General features: G+C 43.9%; 1 protein-coding gene across 1 annotated transcript in view; it reads right to left on the reverse strand.

Annotated features, from left to right (window-relative positions):
- syne2b (spectrin repeat containing, nuclear envelope 2b) overlaps positions 1-14,086 on the reverse strand; it is an 81,449-nt gene that overhangs the window by 23,765 nt on the left and 43,598 nt on the right. The window contains exons 34-58 of the mRNA XM_019264052.2: positions 13,879-14,037; positions 13,051-13,218; positions 12,839-12,940; positions 12,554-12,754; positions 12,173-12,380; positions 11,957-12,069; positions 11,673-11,875; positions 11,076-11,183; positions 10,493-10,772; positions 9,290-9,619; positions 8,874-9,203; positions 8,442-8,741; positions 7,999-8,226; positions 6,983-7,099; positions 6,515-6,841; positions 6,007-6,351; positions 5,687-5,865; positions 5,042-5,258; positions 4,808-4,906; positions 4,440-4,604; positions 3,701-4,048; positions 3,473-3,609; positions 2,815-2,944; positions 2,217-2,390; positions 17-2,093 (exon numbers count right to left, since the gene is read on the reverse strand). Of these exons, the coding sequence (XP_019119597.1) occupies positions 17-2,093; positions 2,217-2,390; positions 2,815-2,944; positions 3,473-3,609; positions 3,701-4,048; positions 4,440-4,604; positions 4,808-4,906; positions 5,042-5,258; positions 5,687-5,865; positions 6,007-6,351; positions 6,515-6,841; positions 6,983-7,099; positions 7,999-8,226; positions 8,442-8,741; positions 8,874-9,203; positions 9,290-9,619; positions 10,493-10,772; positions 11,076-11,183; positions 11,673-11,875; positions 11,957-12,069; positions 12,173-12,380; positions 12,554-12,754; positions 12,839-12,940; positions 13,051-13,218; positions 13,879-14,037 (7,045 nt within the window). The remainder of the gene's footprint in view (positions 1-16; positions 2,094-2,216; positions 2,391-2,814; positions 2,945-3,472; positions 3,610-3,700; positions 4,049-4,439; positions 4,605-4,807; positions 4,907-5,041; positions 5,259-5,686; positions 5,866-6,006; positions 6,352-6,514; positions 6,842-6,982; positions 7,100-7,998; positions 8,227-8,441; positions 8,742-8,873; positions 9,204-9,289; positions 9,620-10,492; positions 10,773-11,075; positions 11,184-11,672; positions 11,876-11,956; positions 12,070-12,172; positions 12,381-12,553; positions 12,755-12,838; positions 12,941-13,050; positions 13,219-13,878; positions 14,038-14,086) is intronic.

The following is a 14,086-nucleotide window of genomic DNA, read 5'->3' on the forward strand; positions in this document are numbered from 1 at the left end:
GCTGGTGAAAGCACACCTTTTTCTACATCAGTTAATCTAACATTGGTAACTGCCTTGGAAGTCATGGAAAAGTCACCACTCTTTGACTTTTTTCTGGTTGGTATAAGTTTTGTTTCTTCACTGACATTTTGCTCATTGGAACTCAAACAAGATTTTTGTCCTTCAGGCTCAGCCATTGTCTGAGGTGCATCAGTGTCCTCAAGTTTAAGATCAAGTCCTGTACTCTTTGATTTTCTTTTTGGTGGTACAAACTTGCTTTGTTCCACAACAGAAGTTTGACTTTGCCCTTGAATAAACCCTGTGGTTACACAGTCATTTTCCTCTGGTGCAACACAAGTAATTATACCAAGGTGAGATATTGACTCTGGAACTGTGGAAACCTTGACTTTAGGATAATTTGTTACAGGGACAGTAGTGAATGGCTCTGATACATCAAGAATAATGGTTGCTATATTCTTTGTTTCTTCAATAACAGTTTCAGTTGGCACGCTAGAGCTCACTGGAGGCTTCTGACTTCCAGACTCTTGCTTAGTCACTGCAACCTCCTTGTTAGCATGTTCTGGGGGGAGCTTTGGGCCCTTTGATCTTCTTTTGGTTGGAGAAATCTGTTTTTCTTTTACAACAACTGTTTCTGTGACCACCTGTGGAGTTGAACAAGACTTCAGGCCATCAGGTTCTTTCTTATTATCTTCAGGTTCCACTTGCTGCAATGTTGTGCTAAGTTCAGCACTTTTTGACTTTCTTCTGGTTGGAATGATCTTTGTTTCAACACTTTCACTTTGCTCCCTCAAACTCAAAGCAGACCTTTGACTTTCAGGTTCTTCCGTCTGTGCTGCCTTCTGATCAGCCTGTTTCATGGGAAGTTTTGGACTCTTTGATTTTCGTTTGGGGGGTAAAATCTTACTTGGTTCCAAAACATCAAGTTTAGTTGACTCTGGAACAAAGTCTGCAGCTGAAGACTTCTCAGACTCTTTCACCAAATTAGATTTTTCAACAGTCGTCTCTGGAACAGTTGAAATATCAAGACTATTTGACTTCCTCCTGGTTCGTATGACCTTAGTTTCATCCTCCACAACAACAGCTTCAGTTTGCTCCTTAGAACCTAATTGGCATTCAGTCTTCCCTGTGGTGTGTGTTTTCTCCTTGTTAGAAAGTTCTGGGGAAAGTTTTGGTCTCTTTGACTTTCTTTTGGTTGGTGAGAGGTTACTTTCTCCCAAAACAGCAGTTTCAACTGGTTGTGTGGTCAACTGTGTAGTTTCATTCTCAGCATCACCCTTAATCTGTGCAGGTTTTTCTACAGAAACCTTTGAGGACACATTTGGACTTTTTGACTCTTTAGTGGTAGGTCCAAGCTTGGCTTGCTCAACAACCATGGTTTCAGCTTGTTCAGTCATAATGGAAGATTTCAAGGACCCCTGCGCTTTCTTGTTAAGTTCACCTGCAACATCAGTTGTTACAGGGCCAGCTGTGAATGGCTCTGATACATCTAGAACAATGGTAGCTATATTTTTTATTTCTTCAACAACAGTAGTTCCTGTTTGATTTCTGGGTGAGCCTTGAGTAATAGTTTTCACCATAATAGGCTCAGTATAAGTGGCTGAAGTCTTGGACTTTCTTCTGGATGGTACAGGTGTAGTCTTCTCACTAGCACCAGGTGCAGACTGCTCAGTGATCTTTTGGATCAGATCAGGTTCATTGACAGCATGTTCCATTTGTTCAGCTCCAACAGGCTCAGCAGTGATATCTTGCTTTGTACTTTTAAACGGTTCTTCTGATGTTTTACTCTGAGATTTCTTCCTTGTTGGTTCGATTCTGGTTTGCTCCACGACATTGATTTTTATGTCTTGCATGGCTGCTGTCACACTAGGTTTTGCTGTTTTAGCCTCAGTTTGCAGCTCAGCTGAAACAGACATTTCGTCATCAATAGATGTAGATTTTTCTGTTAAGGGAATGTTTTTCTGTTCTTTAACTTGATGTTTTTTCTCGGATGAGCGCTTGTTTTTTCGTGGTGGTGCCACTGCTGATGTCTTTGTGTCCTCCCGATTACCCTGGAGGACATCATGCAGCTTTACTTTACTCCTTTCATCAAGTTCCTTGAAATTATTTTAAAACAGAATTAATTATTACATTTAACCGTTTCTTAAATATAATATATAACATGCAATATTTAATAAATTATGTCAAATACATACATCTATTTGACATGAATTAAATACCTTTAAGCCTTGGCTGAGAGAAGCCTTGTGTGTGTCTGCTTCTCTGAGTGTCTCTGAACCCTCTCTCTCCAGTTTCTCAAACAAGACTGGCATCAAACAGTCTGATAGAAACTGCTGGTGAGACAGCGCCTCCCGCAGGCCGACCTGCAACTTTTCACCTTCCTCTAATGTCACCTAACACCCGAAGGAAAACATTTTTTAAACTGTGGTGAAAAATCTTTGTGTGAAATGTCATGTCTAAGTTGATCACACATTACAAAGTCAAGGTGAAATGTAAGACTTTACACATCCCTCACTATTCTTTAATGAAACACTAGAGATTTATTTTTTTCTCTTTAATGCATATAATGCAAAATATGCAAAATAATGTAACCTGATTATAGCTAAGTGTGCCATTATAAATTTCAAACGGGGAAGAATGAATGTTTTGACATGTCTTGACATGGTTTGATGCCCCTGCATCATGAATCAATCACTTACAGTAGAAGATGAGATGTACTAGGACGCACACAGATGTATTTAACTGCACAAATGTTTTCTGTAATAAAGTACTTAACATTGCCTGAGAAAAAACATAAAAGCCTTAAAAGACAGAAACCTGCACAGAAGAACTGGACTCTGATGGTTTGCTGTGGTTCCATTCCTGCAGGGTGTGAAGAGAGTCCATCAAACAGCGAGCTGTGTTTGTAGAGCAGGTACTCTGACGCTCACTCAGCCTGGTTTTTAGACTGTAGAGATAATTGAATCCAATTTATTGTCAACACATCATTTTGCATGTTATCTGCAGGTAGTATACTAGACGAGATCCAAACGAAAACAGGAACTTTTTTTTAATCATAAAACAACGTGCAAAAGAAGAAGAGATTAAAAACAACACATATGTCCACATCTTACATGTTATAGTGCTTAGTTCAAGAAACCAATTATCTTTGTATGTTTCAAACAGGGTACAGAGCATGAGAACTCTGTGTTTCCATTAAACAAGAGCAGAATAAACCACTGAGCCATGTTTCTGGTATGTAAAAATGATTGAAAGCTAAATTGAAATAAATGGATGTCAGCTGTGTAGAATCTGTTCCAAGTTGGCTATATAAAGTTTAAAAAGGCCTATTGGTGAAGTGGACAGATGCTACTGCATGTCATGTGTTTGGTTTCTATGTTTATACCAATAAGTCATGACCTTTATCCATTTGTGTTGTTTATCTATTTGTGACAGCTCTCATAGAACAGAGAGGAAATGAGTTGTAAGACGTTACCTGTCATGTTGCTGCTGTAAAGACTCGACCACTGTGATAATTTCTGTTGGCAGCTCGTCAGTGGCAGGTGTAGCCTTTATCTCCTGGTAAAGATCATGAACTTTGCCACCCAAATCTTCGAGTGACTTCTCACAGTTCTAAGAGTAGAACGACATCAACATCACGTATGTGAGCTACCAACTCCGATATTCACTTGCTGTACATTCTTGGATAAATAATAATAATAACCTGAAGGCTGTGCCAGTGCTGTTGGAGCTGGGCGATGTTGTTCTGTGGTTCACTATAACTGAGCGCCTGGTCCAGAGAGCGGAGCTCCCACTGCAGGGCTGCACCTCTCTCTTTCAGCACCTGGACCCTCCTGGCCAGCTGACTGTCCAGCTCTGATAAGCGCGTCTCACAGGCCCCCAGGCGCTCCGTCACCTCCTGCTCCGAGGTGGTGCAGAGATCATGGAGATGGCTGATCTCCAGGGTCAGAGCGTCCCGACCACCGGGGGTACAAAGGCTCAGCAAACTGTCCCGAGCAGAGTCCAGCTCTTTCATCTCCCTCTGTTCCCTGTCCACTGTCTGGAGTAAAGCCTGGCATCGCAGGGAGAAAGAGGAGAACAACAGAGTTAGAATCCAGAAAGAACAGTTTGTGAAGAGCTTTTGACTCTCATATAACAATATATTAAATATTCAAAATGTCAAAGATTTGGGGGAAAATATGATCCACAAATAAAAACCAAAAACATCACGTAATAAGGCAGTTTTCATTTTTCAGACTGCCAAATGAAAAATCTGTTGTTATGAATACATTAGGCCTCACAAAGTACAACTTTGCAAACACTGTCCAAACATGCATCTTCATGTCTTAATTTGTTATGAGTAAAGGGATTTCTTCAGTTTGATGCGATACAACATGAATATTTTCACGTGCCACTGCTTTCTGTCAGAAATCCCATTGTGTGTGTGTGTTTTATTATCTGACCTTCAGAGTGTTGACAGCACTGTGTAGACCCTGTCTGTCTGCTGGAGGGGCTCCCAGGCCTTTGACATGTTCCCTCAGCCAGTCCTGGGCTGCTTCGTGTTGCTCTACCAGCTGGGTGCACTGCCTCTCCGTCACTACGCCCTGCTCCAGCTTAGTCACTGCATCCTGGAAACAGAAGCAGCTGTATTTTATAGCAACTTTGCATTTGTTTAAACTCTTGCTAATATCTTAATAGTTATAAATAAAAAAGTACTATTTTATGACAAATGTAGATGTCTAGAATTTAAAATTCATTTAGAAAATGAACAGAAAAGGGAGATTTTATTAGCATTACAGTGTTTTTTGTTACTACAGAGTGCTGGACTCACAGTCAGCTCCTTCAGCAGAGCAGGAATGGACGCCTCTTTGGCTGCCCAGGAGGGATCTGACCAGCTCTGATCCTGTGTGATCTCAAACAGCTCTGCAGTCTTGAGAACAGTGAAACACAGGTTTAAAGCTTGTGTTCTCAATTTGATAACATCACATTTCATTTATCACCACATTCTTTTGGACACAACATCCATAATATTCCATAAACATTTGCTGTTCTGCGAGGTCTTCACCTGTGTGCGGATTTCTGAGAGGACAGGAGCCAAAGCTGTGGTCTGGTCCAGCAGAGTCCGGGCCTGTTCTACCGTCTGCCTGCGCTCTCCCAGGCCTGGCCAGGGGAAGACACGTGGCAGGCTGGAGATCTGCTTCTGGAGGTCAGACAGACGGGCCTCAGCTTGGCCTCGTTGACACTGGCAGGACACCAGGCGCTCCACAAGACCCTTCAACTGTCTGATGGGTGACAGGAGATGAAAGGTTCATAATTCATTCAGTCTGAATTCAACCTTTAAATTCAAGTGATCTCAGGCGCAGGACATGTCATGATATTTGAAGAACATCTGAAGGTTGAAAAAAGGTGTTATGGCAGACTCCATTAACAAAACCAAACAAGAAACCAAATAAAACCCACCAAAACCGTCTTTGTTAGTTTTTCTACAGTTCTTCCAACAATCACTAATGCTGCTTCTGTCAAAATAAACCCTCATTTCACAGGCTGCAATGGCGGCAATGTAAATCTGCAATCTCATTCGTCACTAGACTCCATTGACAAAAACTGTAATTCTACCTCGCAGATTGTTGTAAAATCCAACACTCAGACAGACGTTTGGAGCCACAGGGGTCTGAACCTGAGCTCACACAGAGACATTTATGTCCTGTACCTCTGTGTGTCCTCAGCATCCCGCAGGACTTTCCTCCACTGCTGCTCAGTGTCTTTGACCGTCTGCTGAACCTCCAGCTTCTTGTCTCCCTCCAGGTCTTCCTGCTCACACAGACTCTGAGCTCGGGTCTTCAGCCCCATCACTTGAGCCTCGCCATTGGACTTGGAACTCAAGATGGCCTAAACACAGAATCATACACAATCTGTCATGTATCAACGCACCAAATATGTAATTCAACAGTTAATTAAATTATTACAATTCAGTCTAGCTACACAGAATGAAGCATATCACATATTCAATAATCCCATTTTATGTTTTACCTTGGTTGTGTTCAGCCTGTCCTCTATCTGAGCCTGGCTGCCCTGAGTGCCACTCCCTTTGGACTCGGCCTGTTGCTGCAGCTCTTTAACCCAGGTCATGGTGATGCCTGCTTGGGTGCGGAAGGCCTCGAGCTCCCTGGAGAGCGAGTACTGGACCTCGGCTTTCTTCAGAGTGTTCTCGGCGGACTGAAGGACTGTGCTCCACTGCTCCTCTGAATCTTTCACCGCCTGCTGAGCCTCTCTCTTCACGTTCTCGTCCAGGTCCTCCTGATCGGACAGACTCTGACTCTGTCTCCTCAGTTCTGTCAGCTTGGAGTCTCCCTCGGGCTTACAGCTCAGGATAGTCTGAGGGTAAAATCAAAGTTTGATGTTTGAGTGACACTTTTGAAACTGAGGTTACAAAGTGTTTGAAGTTAAACGTTTAGACAAAGATCCTGCATGCTTTTTAGCTACATGTCACAACTTTTATGTTACCACAGATGCAGATTTTTTTCTTGTTCAAACTGACCTGTGCAGTGTTTATTGTCTTTTCTGGCTCTGTCTGAAGATCCAGAGAGACGAGGTTCTGCTGCTTGTCTTCCAGCCACGTTCTGGTGTTTTCTCTCAGGGCGTTATAATCCCTCAGCTGGACCTCCAAGGCGCACTGCCTCTCGGCCTGATCCAGGGCTTGTTTAGCGTTTTGCAGGACTCTCGTCCACTGCTCCTCTGCGCCTCTCACTTTTTGCTGAAGCTCTTGTTTTTTGTGCTCCTCCAGGTCCTGACCGCACAAACTCTGGCCTCGTCTCCTGAGCTCCTGGAGCTTGGAGTCTCCTTTAGGCTTGGAGCTCATAATGGCCTGTGGGACATAACACAGAGATGATATTTCATAGTTACCGTAATACTTTTATTATTTGACTGATCCCATGAAGGTGAACCAAATGTGAGCCAAAACAAAACTCTGAGCTAAAACGCCTTTAAGGATGTCACAGCAGCTCACCTGAGCTGAGTGCAGTCTGTCCTCAGCTCTGGTTTGGCTGTTCAGCGAGTCCACTTGTCGTTGGAGGTCTGTAAACCAGCTGCCAGTGTCCTGCTGATGTGTATCAAACTCTCTCAGCTGAAAAGGAAAAGATGATCACATAATGAGGTTCAAAATAGATCCATGAGACAGGATTCAGTTGTTGTTTTGACGCTAATTGCAGGAACACAACAGTCAGGAGGTAGGCTGGTGCAGAGCTGGAGACTACTTTGTAGTCAGCATTAGCAATTTGAATTTAATGTGGGCTGCTACAGGTAGCCAGTGGAGCTTGACGAGCAGTGGGGTAACGTGACCTTTTGGGTTTCACTGTGCAGGCTGGGAGGCCCGTCAGGAGAGCGTCACAGTAATCAAGTCGTGAGATGACCACAGCCTGTATCAGGAGCTAGGCAGCGTGTTGAGTCAGGTAAGGCCTGATTCTTCTTGCTGGCGTTTTATAGCATCAGATAATTAAGTCCAAATAAATCAGAACAATGAACAGCTGAATGAACGTCAGCGTGATAAGGACAACCTAAAATGACAGAAACATATTTGACATGTGCTTCAACTTTTCAGATTGTCCTATCTACTAACATGGAGGGGGTGGAGTTTATGACCTATACTGCAGCCAGCCACCAGGGGGCGATCTAGATGTTTGGGCTTTACATTTGAGGAGCTGTTACATTGTCAATCTTTATATACAATCAATGGACAAGAATGAGCCTTTTTTAACAAACAGCATAGTCTGTACCGTCTCAGAGTGTTTAGTGCATGTTTAAATAGTTCGATTATTAAAAAACGAAAGTACCAAAAGTGAGGAAAAAGATTTCTAGGATGTTTTTATTCTGTTGCACGTGTAATTATGAGAATAACTTTGAACTAAATCAACAGATAGTTTCTTTAATCGTTACTGTATCTGCTGACTTTCAATGGTAGAACATGATCTTACACTATCAAAGCTCTCAGTGTGAGTCACTGTGGATGACATCGAGTTCTCTTACCTCCATCCTTCTCCTCTCAGCCCCCTCGCTGATCACAGTTCCTGCTTCAGCTTCCACCTGCTTGGCCGCCTGCAGGACCGTCCTCCACTGCTCCTCTGTCTCTCTGACCGTCTGCTGAACGTGGACTTTGCTGCCCTTGTCTGCGTCTGTGTGGTCACACAGAGTCTGGCCTCGCCTCCTCAGGTTGTTTACCTTACAGTCACCGTCAGGTTTGGAGCTCAAGATGGTCTGCAGACAAAGTTTGAGGGTTTAAGAATGGAGCTGAGGAAAGGTCACAGTGTTAACTGAATACTGGCACTAAAGCTCAGGTGGGCTTGGAGCAGTTGCAATTCTGCATGAACACAAACTTCATTTCAAGACACAATGAATCCCTAAAATTTCTACAATAGTCTACGGACTCATCAGAAAACATTGCTATCTCTGCGACAGTACAACAAACTGACCTGAGCCATGTCACTTCTCTCCTCGGGCGGCCTGTGAATGCCCACAGACTGCAGTTTCTGTTGCTGGTCTCTGATCCAGGACTGGGTGTTTTTACTCTGAGTGTCGAAGTCGTCTGAAAGAGCTCGGAGTTCGGCCTGTGTGGCCGCCTGCAGAACTGATCTCCACTGCTGCTCTGTGCCTCTCACCAACTGCTGAACCTCGGCCTTCCTGCTCTCCTCCAGATGCTCACACAGACTTTCACTTCGTCTCTTCAGGTCGAGCATCTTGGACTCTCCCTGAGGTCTGGAGCTCAGAACAGCCTGAAGATGCAGAATTTGTGGAGATCACACTGGAGTTTATCAAATATGACGTTTGTGCAAAAAAATCACTGTCTAAAATGAGAGAATTTGAAATGTTGCTGATTTTCATGTCGGACCTGTCACTGAACTCACCTGTGCGGCCTGTAACCTTTCCTCAACCTGCTCACGACTGCCATGCGACAACAGCTTCTGTTTCTGCTCTTTGATCCAGGACTGGGTGCTCTCGCTCTGGGTTTTGAAATCATCATAGTCCCTTCCGATGGTGGCATCAGTCTCTGCCTTGTTGAGAGCCTCCTCGGCAGCCTGCAGGACTTTCTTCCACTGCTCCTCTGTGTGTCTGACTGAATCCTGAAGCTCTTGTCTCCTGCTCTCGTCCAGGCTCTGGTTGTCACACAGACTCTGACACTGTTTCTTCAGATTCCAGAGCTTTGAATCTCCATCAGGTTTGGAGCTCAGCATAGCCTGAAGAGAACAAATTATCAATTATCACATTGTGTCTACCCTCAAAAAAGCATTAAGAAGATGTTCCACAACCACTTTAAACTCACTCGTGCAACCTGGCACTTTTCTTCAGCTTGCATGCATCCACCAAGCGACTGCAAGCTCTGCTCCTGCTCTCTAATCCAGGACTGAACATTCTCACTCTGGGTTCTGAAAGCGTCTAAGTCTTTGTCCAACAGCGCCTGTGCTTCCGCCTTGTTGAGAGCCTGTTCAGCTGTCTGCACAGCTGTCCTCCACTGCTCCTCTGTTTCTCTGACTGACCGCTGAATCTCTTTTTTCCGCGCCTCCTGCAGGTCCTCCTGCTCACACAGACTTTCGCTTTGTCTTCTCAGGTTGTCCACTTTAGCGTCTCCCTCAGGTCTGGAGCTCAGAACGGCCTGGAGACGTTTGGAGAAGGAAAATACATTTTAGTGACATTAGCAGCGTAGCTATAGGACGCACAATCAGTCCCGCCCAGTTTTGCTCTGTGGTCCAATCATGGTTTAGCAAGACTCAGTTAACTTCCTCCTTTCCTGTACTTAGATATGCTATGCGTTAGCTCGCCTATGTTGAACATGCAACCAAATTTTGAAGATAACATATATGTATAGTCATATTTTAGTTAGCTAATGATAGCAGACACATTTGCAAACTAGTTAGCTAATGTTTAGATAACATTAGCTATCACATGTAACTAGCTAGCTAAGAATTAATGTAGACTATCCAACTAGCTAGCTCGTGTTTTGCTCTGTAGCAAAATTATAGCTAACACGTAGCTAACAGGTAGCATATCAAAGTATAATAAAGTAGAAAGTTGACCAAGGCTTGGACCAATTTTTGCTCAACTGTGATTGGACCATTTTTTTCTTATGGAATTTTGTGTGGTTGTTCATTGTCCACACAGGATGAATCCCAATGACTTTTAACCTACCACAGATATGAGCTGATGTCCAGCCACAACTGTACTTTGAGATTAAGGGTAACAAAATACGTCAATATGCTAAAATATGACCTGAGGAAGATAACTTTTTTATCTTAAGTCTTGTCTTTATTCAACATTCATGCCCTGGTTCGTGCAAATGAACTTGTGAAGTACTTCATTGTAATTTCATCCGTCATCATCTTTGGTTGCAGATTTTTCTTGTTCAGTTAAGAAGAGAAGAAGAAGAAGAAAGAATGGTAGAATAAAAGAGAAAGAGAAACTTCCACCTCTGGTGTCGAAGAAAGAAATAGCTTTGGTCAGATTGAGTTTCAAACTTCTTTTCACTGACCTGTGCTTTGTGCTTCATCTCCTCTGTCTTGGTGTCTGTGCTATGGGAGGTGAGGGGTTGCAGAAGTGTAGTGATCCAGGTCCTGGTGCTCTCAGCCTGAGTATTTAACTTGTCAAATTCCCCCTCCAGGGCGCTCTGGGCGTCTGCCTGCTTCTGCAGCCTGGCTTCCAGGTTTCTGTAGCGCTGTATCAAGTTATCACCGTCTTTCAGGAGGCTTTCAGCTCTGACGCCCTGTCTGCGCACTGATGCCAATACCTCACTGAGGGTGTCAACTCTGCCGCTGTCACATGAAAGGCAGGCAAATTTATTTGTACAGCACCTTTTAACAGCAAGGTAATACAAAGCACTTTACAGAAGACATGAAGGCATCAAGATAAATGAGAACCACAGGACGATATAAAGAGACACTGGAAAGTGGGACAGAAGGTATACAAGACAAGTGGAAAAACTAAAACATGTTAGAACATTCACAGCATGTAGTGTATCTGTAATTATAGGCTTCATGTCGTCAGCTTCATAAATTACTAGCCTACAAAAACGTTAAAATCTTTCCAGTTCTGCTTGTATGAAAGTTGAAGATCACCTCTCATCCTGAAGATCTTTGAGAAGTAGTTTGACTCTGTCCGACTCCACAGACTGTTTTTCTTTGGTCTGCAGCCAATCACGGAAGCTGTCGTGCTGCTTCTGCAGGCTAAAAGACAAAGACACGAGTCAAAAAATGTTTTCTTCACAATGTTTACAATGTTTCCATTCAAACATAACTGGATTTCATGCAAATCAGCACAAGCAAATGTAAATAAACGTGTTTCCATCCACTAAGGTTATGTGAATATTTGGAGTCAGTCCACGAGAGAAGCAGCAGGTGGTGCCAAATTCTACAATCAGAAGAAGATGATGAAGATGAAGAAGCTCATGGTGTGAAGAACAAACAGGAAACAGGAAGTAAATCAGACATTTGTGTTTGTTTCATGTATTAATGTGATGAAGGTTACATCAGATCTGTGTGGGGCCATGAGATGCATGATGAAACAGCTGGTCACTCGTGACTTTAATCTTTGCTACGTCACGAGAAAAACACAGTGAAACCTTTTTTTTGTGTGAAATTGCGGACATTTTTTTTTATTTTATTGTGATGTTGTTGTTTGATTTCAAACTTTTCTAACAGTGTGAATGTAATTACCTGTTCAGGTCACTGAGGAGTGACTCCATCTGTTTCTGCCTGTTGTGGCAGTGGGTTTTGAACGTGTCCACCTCCTCCTGCTGCTCCTTCAGCCAGTCGTTGAACTCAGAGAGCTGCTGGGTTGGAACCTGCTGGCCTCCTCTCTCCAGCTGATCTTTCAGCTGGTCCAGACGTCTCTCTGCATCCTTGGACTTTAAGAAACTCTGATGGACATGACAGAAACTTTGAGGACTCATCCATCATCCAGAAACCTGCAGTATCTATCAACTTATACATCCACTTACGATGAGTCTCTGCAGAGATGTTTCCACGTCTGTCCTGCTCTCAGGGTTCTCAAAGCACTCATTGACGGACAGCTGCAAGTCCTGGAACCATCCCCCGAACGACTGCCTTTCATCTGGAGATAATGACATTGAAATAATGCCATTGTAAAAAGAAAGACACAACTCATTTTCCACGAGATACCATCAACTGAAACGAGAGAAAAACTCAACACAAACCTTTGATAACCTTGAGCAGGCCTTTGTCCCTCTCCTCTCTCTTCAGGTAGATCATGTCCTTGGTGCGGGCGATGGCCTCCCTCAGCCTGCTGCAGTCTACAGACAGCGCCTCTAGCACCTGAGGGCTGGCCACACTGGAAATCAAACCCACCTCCTTCAACACGGACTCAGCCTGCTCCTCCTGAGCCCCCAGGTCGTCACACAGATCCTGAGGAGATCAAACAGTGAAAATGGTGGTTATTGTTGTAAACAGTATAATCGAAGGCATTTCAAATTAAACTGTAAAAAAAAGTGATTTCTAGGTAACGGGCTGAAATGGAAAGAATCCCATTTAAAGGTCTACTTAAAATAAAGCATGAAGCGAGTTTGAACACGCAGCACCTGAATCTGAGCTTCGATCTTTGGTTGCGAAGCATCCACCTTGCTGAGAGAACACTGGATGCTCTCTACAGCTGACTGGCACTCCTCTATCTTCTCAGCCAGGTGAGTCTTCACAGCTACCAGCTCCTCGAAGACGTCGGTGCAGTCGGTGAACAGCTCCTTTACCTGCTGCATCCTCTTCCTCAGCTGGGTCTCCATCACCTGTTGTAAAGAGGATTCGTACACATGTGGGTGAAAAAAACACACATGGGTACAAACTGGGAATTAGATCAGATTTCGACTCACCTGCAGCTCCAGCGGTGCCTCCTGACCCTGCAGCATCTCCTGGATCTCTAGAGACTTCTTATGGAAATGCTCAATGTTCTCTTCATTGGTGTGGATCTCATCCTACGAAGCAATGAAAAGTTTACATACATAGAGGAGATAGTGAAAGATGTGGGCTGACTAAACACGTGACCTTTTTGGGCCGTTGCTGTGAAGCAGTAAGACAGTCTTACCTTCATGTCAAGTACTTGTTGCTCATTGTGGAAGGGATGGCTCTCTGCAAACATGGCCAGTTTGGACCCTGCCCAGCTGTCCACCTCTCCCCCGACCATCAGCTGCTTCTCCCACAGCTCCAGCCCCACCCGAAGGTTATCCATGTAGGCATCTGTCTTCTCTGTCACCTGCAAGGTCACAAAGAGTTTACAATATTCTGTCAAATTAAGAGTGTTCAAATCATATTAATTTTAACTCCAACTTTTCTCTCATAAACTAACGTCGGTTAACTCCTGTTGCTGCTACACTGACTTGTAATCAGGTGAATGGTGTCTCTGTCATTCGTACGTCTGTTCTCACACTATGTAACTTTGGGCTCCGGGTCGGGAGAAGTACGTAACGCTTTACGGCACTAAGTCACACAGCAGCAACTATTTCACTGATTCTGGTGAAACTGGATCATATTTTATGGAGGAAATGTTTTCTGCTTTTCCCTCTGATGTCCTCCGGCTGCTCCGCCTCAACTCTCTGTGATTTACAGAGTTTCCTGATGGACAGTGAAGTAAACTGCTGCCAACTGTAGCTGCTGTTAGCTAATGTTAGCTCAGTTTGTTAGCCAGACTGCCTGGACTGTGAGCTCAGAGCAGCAGAGGAGTGTTACTGTTTGTACCACAGGAATTTTGGACCACCGGGAAGTCAGTGTTGTGCCAGAAGCAGACCTGAGTGAGCTGTTGGAGTAGTAAGTAATATTAGCTGGCTGCTATGTCTCGTGTTGCTTGATGTTTGGCTGTTAGCAAAGTTGTCGAGTCGCTAGTCTTTATGTTGGGAATGCATCTATAGAAACTTACATCCAGCCAGTTGTCCATGTGTGTGTCGGCCTCTGCTTCAAAGGAAGTCTCGCTGCAGTCTGGGAACTTTTTCAGTTGGGACTGCAGCTGTCTGCAAACTCCCCTCATCTCTTCCATTTGCTCTCCAAGACCAGCAAGCTCCTCCTTAATATCATGGACCTGGACACATAAACATGTCAACACACACAGTGAGTGTCTTGAAATGCGT

The sequence above is a fragment of the Larimichthys crocea genome, chromosome V (assembly GCF_000972845.2).
Source record: "Larimichthys crocea isolate SSNF chromosome V, L_crocea_2.0, whole genome shotgun sequence".
Classification (NCBI taxonomy): domain Eukaryota; kingdom Metazoa; phylum Chordata; class Actinopteri; family Sciaenidae; genus Larimichthys; species Larimichthys crocea.